A 7,392-nucleotide genomic window follows, 5' to 3' on the forward strand; every position below is an offset into this window, starting at 1 on the left:
AAATTAAAGGCCGACCTAACAGATTGGTGCCCATTTTTGACTAACAAATTTTGACAACGTTCGGAATATATTACCTTATTATGTGTACTGTGATTTTCGGATTATAGCCTAGTACGCCTAGTCGTTTTCTATTGACGAGATTCAGAATCAGATTTGTGAATCTGACAGCTGAAAGGGAGGGTGAAGAGGGGAAAAAGTGGAAAAATCTCAGATTTCATGATCTATTTGCGGCTTGGGATTCAAAAAAATGAAATTTTGTTGTTTTATTTTAAAAAGGTTTTTTTTTTATACTCTCAGATTTCCTACACAATTACAAAACTACATTCCATATTCTATTTGCAGTGGAAAATCTGAGATTTTTACACAAAAATCTCAAAAGCAATATGTTCAATATGTAAAAAAAAAAAATAAATACCATCGAGTATTATGTAAAAATCAAAATACCAAAAATACAAATCAAAAAATTTAAGAAAAAACATCATAAAATAAAATCATAAAATAAAATATGAAGGGTACAGGGGAAAAACGGCAAATGTTTTTGTCAAAAATAAACTAATGATTAGGTCTTGTAATATTTACTGAGCACTATCTGATGGCATCCTTATTTTTAAAAAAACAAATGTAAGCCTTGCTGAAAAAATAAATAAATTGTGTGCTTTTAGTACTAAGTTGTATGGAGAACAAAATTTTAAAATGCGTTTTTTCTCGAAATGAGTTGGAATAGACTTGTGCTGTTTTTCCTCTGGACCCTTCATGTTTTAATACAAAAACAACAAAAATTTAAGTTAGTTCAAGATTGCGTTGTGATATTTTTGTATGGAAAATTTCGTTCGCTTCAGCTGCGCATTAGGCTTATAACCCATAGTGCTGACTTTTCACGAGTCGATTTTTGCCGAGCTGTAAAGCTTTTCGGCATAAGTCGACTTGTGTGAGCCCAGATAAAAGATTTGTTCATCAATCCCTAAACACTCATAAGAAACAGCTTTTAACCGCTTATTTAAATTTATATTTCTATGAAATATCTTAGTTTGTATTTCGCCCTTCCAGTAAAATATTCATGGAAAATTTAATCAATGAGTACCACCCTACTAACAATTTTGCTTCTATAATGCTTTACAGAAGCAACAATTGCATCTGTAAAGCTTTATGGAACCAATATTGTTTGTCGGGCATAGCTTCTAATGGGTTTTCGGGGGTAATTTATCTGATATTCTGATTTGATGCAATAAAAAAAGGCAATCACTTTCGTTGTTGTTATTGGTTCGTCTTGATTTTAGTCTCTTTGGATGTTTAAAACACACACAAATATCCTGGTTGGGCCTTGAAAATCGCTACTTGAATATTGAAACACAAATATTGAATATTGAAACACAAATATTTACAAAACTGTTAGCCTCATATCATTCATTCCGAGGTTTGTCGTTTTTTTTTCCTGATTTGTAATGAAGTACTTTTCTGTAATTGAATTATGTAATAAAAAACGTATGCAGTCAAAATTCGATTTATTATTTATAAGTATATTTAAATGTTTGTACCAATGATCTGATATTTTATAGTTACTGCGACGTTTTTTTTTTTTTTTTTTTTTTTAATTTTAATTTTTATGTTTTAATTTGGAGAAATTTTAATAATAATTATGTTATTGCTTTAAATTATACCTAAAAATTATTTGGTATTATATAATAATATTTTCAACATTGACTGCTTTAAATGCAGTTTTTATTTATTAATTTCATTCTCAGTTTCAATTTTAAGACGTTTTTTAGCTTGTATATCAGCCATTGTCTGCTCTATAGATCTCAGATCTTTTTTATTTTTGCTGGGCACTGAAATAAAGTTAAAATATAAACAAAAGCGTTAAATTCGAATTTTAAAGAAAAAATTATTATTGGTTTTATTTGTAAAAAAAAGATATACCGAGCAGAAAAGGTCTAAATTATATGTCATTATTTAAAATTCATATAAAACACTTTATCATTATGTAGCACTTTGAGATAAATAATATTACAACTCAAAAATTATAGTGGGATTTTTAAATTGAATAAGGAATTAAATCATTTCCTAAACAATTTTAGTGACAAAGTGGATATGTTTCATAGCATCAAACGAGAAAGCAGAAACCGTGGGCCTGATATAATCAATACGGGAAAACATAGATAACCTCAGCCTGGGAACCCAGTTATCTTCTCCAATAACAGTAGATAGGTAAAGTTGAGTTGCCAATATTTTTGGTGTATTGTCTCTAGTGGAGGCGGAACCACATTAGATATCAAATGCTTATTCGGGAAGGAAAAAGCTGTGTTTGGGATGATGTCTGATTATTGGGGAATTCTTTCAGTGTAAAAACTTAGCTAAGACTTTACCGCTTAAATCTTACCATGTTACAAATGCAGCATTTCCAAAGTTACATCAGTTGTTACAAGGAAGTTGCAAACATTTTTAAAATTTTCGTGCCCAATCGTATATTCAACAAAGAAGTTCATTGGAAATCCAAGCAATAGAGAATAGAGTGGAACCCAATCACTCAAGAAGGGATAATAGTTTGAAGACCGAGAAACTCTAGAAAAATTGAGGAAGAGGCAGTGCAAATTGAGCTGGAGGGAGCTGAAGTACATTTCCCGAAACACGCAGATATAGTTGAGGCTCTATGGCCCCCTAGGGATCACCCAAGGACTTATGCGTTTTTTCATTGGTAAGAATAATCAATTATTTTTTTATCTTATCACAAACACAGTGACAAAAAAAAATCAATTAATATTTGTGCTCTATTCACCATGAAAAAATCAATTTTTATTTAAATTAATAAAAAACCAGATTAATTGGTCCTTAGTAATAAGTATAAACTGGAGCGCACATTTAGTCAAGAACTTTTTTGAAAATGCATTATTTTTAGTCAAGGGGTTTACCTTGATTTTTTCTCGAAAATCTTAAAAAAAAAAACAGATTTGTAATTTTTTTACATAAAAGGATAGGCCTATTCATTGTGAGCTCATATCTGTAAACCAAATCTTGTTTCGAGACTTTGATCCGAAAATACATATCTGATTCCGAATGTAAGAAAAAAAAATATTTCGATTGCAAATACATAGTTCAGCAACCAGACGTCTAAAAAACGTTTGGTTTTCAATTATGAATAGAGCACAAAGAGGCCTTTCTTTTAATGTATCACTTGATGGATTTAGAGAACTTGTTAGAAAATGCATTATTTTTAGGCATGATTTTTTCTCGAAAATCTTAAAAAATAGATTTGTATTTTTTTACATAAATGGATAGGCCTATTCATTGTAAGCTCATAACTGTGAACCAAATCTTGTTTTGAGACTTTGATTCAAAATTGCATATTATCTGATTCCGAATGTAAGAAAAAAAAATATTTCGATTGCAAATAATTCAGCAACCAGACGTCTAAAAAACGTTTGGTTTTCAATTATAAATATAGCACAAAGAGGCCTTTCTTTTAATGTATCACTTGATGGATTAAGAGAACTTTTTTGAAAATGAATTATTTTTAGTCAAGGGGTTAACCTTGATTTTTCTCGAAAATCTTAAAAAAAAATAGATTTTTACATAAATGGATAGGCCTATTCATGTATCACTTGATGGATTAAGAGAACTTTTTTGAAAATGAATTATTTTTAGTCAAGGGGTTAACCTTGATTTTTCTCGAAAATCTTAAAAAAAAATAGATTTTTACATAAATGGATAGGCCTATTCATTGTTAGCTCATATCTGTAAACCAAATCTTGTTTTGAGACTTTGATCCGAAATTACATATCTGATTCCGAATGTAAGAAAAAAAAAATATTTCGATTGCAAATAATTCAGCAACCAGACGTCCAAGAAACGTTTGGTTTTCAGTTATGAATAGAGCATTATTTTTAGTCAAGGGGTTAACCTTGATTTTTTTCGAAAATCTTAAAAAAATAGACTTGTAATTTTTTACATAAATGGATAGGCCTCATAGCTATTCTGGTTCTGTGATAAGCTCGATGAAAAAGAAAATTCACAATTTAAATTTAATTGGGATAAATTTATCATTGTAATTTATCATAGATCCGGAATAGGTCATTTTAGAAAATTTCAGCTGTGCTGTTCAGGTTATTGAGATTGCTGATATCTTAAAAACCTCACTTAGTTAATTTGAAAGCACTTGTTCTTGATCCCTCTCTCATAGACCATAACATCAGAATCCCACAATGTGAAATAAAGCTAAATATCGTCAACAATATTTCACAAAAAACCAATGAAAGATGGAACCTCCTAGAAACCTGCGGTCACACCAGGAAACTATGGCCGAACTTCGACGAGAAAAAATCAAATAAGATGTTACCTTAGTAAGCCTTCCTTAAGATCCCTAATAGGCGTCTTAACGGGACATAACCTACTAGGATACCACAAAAAGAAAATGGGGCTTAGTACGGATGATCTATGCAGGACGAACAGGAAAACACTGTTCACTTCCTCTGTCACTGCCCAGCACTCTGTCGCATTAGAAAAAAATTCTTAGGAAACTACTTCTTTAATGAATTAGAAGAACTATCGGAACTCTCAGGCAATAGCCTACTAAACTTTGTCAAGTCCTCCAAATGGCTCGAACAACCATAGCATTCATAGGTTAACACTTTTTCATGAAGTTACAATACTTCAGGGTATCACAAGGGATCTACATTGATCTAAGTGTGACGGTAACAAAATCAACTGTCAGCCCATATAACCTAACCTAACCTAATTTGAAAGCACCCAACGTTTTATAAAACGCTATAAAGGGCTTAGTAACACATCCTAGACAAGTGAATTAATCTGGGTAGGTTTGTTTTACAGAAAAAGGCATTTGACTTAATCAGTTGCAATACAGACCAGTTAAGGGTAATGTAGGTTCGTTTTATGGGTTGAGTAATTAAACTTAATAAACGATGTAAAACTTTATCGATAACAGAAATTTGGTATCCCTTTAAATGTGCATTAAAAGGATTTCTAATAAAATTGTGTTGTTATAGTTACCTCATTTCATTTTTTTAATAACTCTAATAACAACTCACCGAATCCATAAGATTCATTTGTCTCTGTCTTTCTAGCGGCTTCTAATGCCGCTTCCTGACCAATTAAATGAGCATATTTATCTTTGTAATTTGTTGTAGGATTTATCTTTTCCGGAGATTGTCTTCTTTCAACTTCAATTTGTTTTTGTTCTAATCTCTGAAAGAAAAAAATACAAAACTATAAAACACAGTACAAAATTATAGCCGATTGTATACCATTTTAGCATATTCCTTTGCTGTTTTTTCATTCCAATGGCAACCATTGCGTCTCGCTTTAACTTCGTCTTCTGAAGGTGTAAATTCCCTCTTGTAGACAACAGAATACCGATCATGTCCTTCGATTCCAAAACTGATTGCCACAAGACCTCCCACCTCGGCTACTTCATGTCTGTCATAGAAAACAAGTTTTTTTTTTTAATCTATTTAGAATAAAAACATAATTGAAATATTTACATTATTCCTCTGTAAACTTTATCCATTGGTTCAAATTCAATGTAACGCCTTTCATCTTTGGAAAATCGATCAATTCTATCTTGAGCGTATTTTCGAAAACGATTGATTTCCTCTTTTTCTTTGATCTTCATTTTTTCGAGGTGCTCCTTTTGTTCTTCAATTTAAAACACACACAAAAAAAATTAATACAAAAGGAATGGAGGTATGAAGAAAAAAAAATGTGCTGCTTCTGTAAAATTTACTTACTTTTAATAAGTTCTCTATCTTTTTCATTTACAGCGGGTGGTTTATCCATTGAATTTAATATTGAATTCAATAAATCCATTTTGATAGAATATTTTGCTTTTTTTTATTAATTAATTCTGTTTACTTTTTTGGAAGACGAATAATTTTGAAAAATTCATCTGTTTAGAAAACTGAAAAAAAGGTAGACGTCAAATTGCACCTGATTTATGAAGACAGGGATGTTTGAGTTTAGGTTTGTTTGTTAATTTTTTGTTTATTTTAAAAGGATTCCCATTTTAATCGTATTTTATTCCTTAGACGATAGTGAACTCACAAATTTAATTTTTCCTAGCGGGCTATTTTTTTTTCTCGATTTTATCGTTTTGCCGCCTTAGTTTGGCTTTTGTCAATCAAATAAATTTCATAACGGAACTTCAACGTTCAGATGTAGGATATTGTTCATACAAAAACGTTCTACGCAGCGTATTTTTGTCGTTTAGTGGTTTCTAAGAGCAATGGAATAGCGTATCAATAGGGGTATTCATGAAACGGAGTAAAACCTTGGTAAACCCGGTAATCGTGGTAAGTTGGTAATTATAGCTGTTTTTTATTATCCCACTTGATCCATATAGATCATTAATTAACATACGTATTACAACAACTTTATAAGATCTTGGATCACGAATCGTGATCTTGATTTTCATCAGAATCACGAATCGTGATCCCGATGTGTTAATTAATGATCTATATGGATCAAGTGGGATAATAAAAAACGGCTTATGCCATAATTTTGTATGAATTTGACAGTTCGTTTACCATATTTTCCGTTATGCCAAGTTTTCCGTTATACAAAGTTTACCCAAAGTTTATACCTTTGCATTAATACCTCTAATATGCAACTTTTGCAACTTGTAACTTTTAGTTTCTCAACTGTTTGGTTTGAGTGACAAAATAAAAATTACCACATCTAATTAAACACCTTGTTATATTTGGATCGTTGTACAAACGTGGTTCAGCCTTTGTTCAAGATTTTGCTATTTTAATCTATATGAACCTTGAACTAGCGCTAAACCTTAGCTTTACCACCGATTTCAAACCATAGAGGTTTAGAATCAGCCCTTCCCCTTCCTCTTCCTTTTTTTTTTTTTTTCTCGGCGCTGTTATGATCTCGATGTCGAGGGGATCATAACCTTCCCACGTTACTGCTTCACACTAGTGATCCGCCTGTGGGGTTCGCCGGGTTGACCTCAGAAATCGGCGGCAAGCCTCCCGGTTTTGTATTGTTCCGTTTCTGAGGCCAACTGAATGCTGGTGTTTTTGCATTTGCTTGTACCAGGAGTTTTTAGGCCTACCTTTCTTTTTATTTCGTGTTGGAACGTTATATGATATTGCTTTTTTGACGGGGTTCTCAGGATCTCTCCTTTGAACATGGCAATACCAACTGAGTCGGTCGTGTTCAATTTTTTGGGAGATGGTATTTTTAACATGAAGGCTTCCTCGGATCTTCGTACTTCTAATTCTATCAAGCTTTGTTACTCCTGCTGTCATGCGAAGCATCTTCATCTCAGCTGCCGTTAACTTACTCTCATACTTTTTGTACATTGTCCAACATTGTGAACCGTATGTGAGTGCTGGACGCACAACTGCGGTGTAGAGCCTTCCTTTCAGCTTAGGG

At 32.1% G+C, this 7,392-nt stretch overlaps 1 protein-coding gene across 1 annotated transcript; it reads right to left on the reverse strand.

Moving 5' to 3' along the window:
* Window positions 1-1,544: 1,544 nt before the first annotated feature.
* On the reverse strand, window positions 1,545-5,924 carry LOC129912124 (sperm-associated antigen 7). Its single transcript, XM_055990245.1, has 5 exons — window positions 5,739-5,924; window positions 5,493-5,646; window positions 5,256-5,427; window positions 5,040-5,196; window positions 1,545-1,826 (listed from the first exon to the last, which is right to left on the reverse strand). The coding sequence occupies exons 1-5, from the start codon at window positions 5,815-5,817 to the stop codon at window positions 1,720-1,722; spliced, it is 669 nt and encodes a 222-aa protein (XP_055846220.1). The 5' UTR covers window positions 5,818-5,924; the 3' UTR covers window positions 1,545-1,719.
* Window positions 5,925-7,392: the final 1,468 nt, after the last annotated feature.

Source organism: Episyrphus balteatus, chromosome 2 (assembly GCF_945859705.1).
Source record: "Episyrphus balteatus chromosome 2, idEpiBalt1.1, whole genome shotgun sequence".
NCBI lineage: Eukaryota > Metazoa > Arthropoda > Insecta > Diptera > Syrphidae > Episyrphus > Episyrphus balteatus.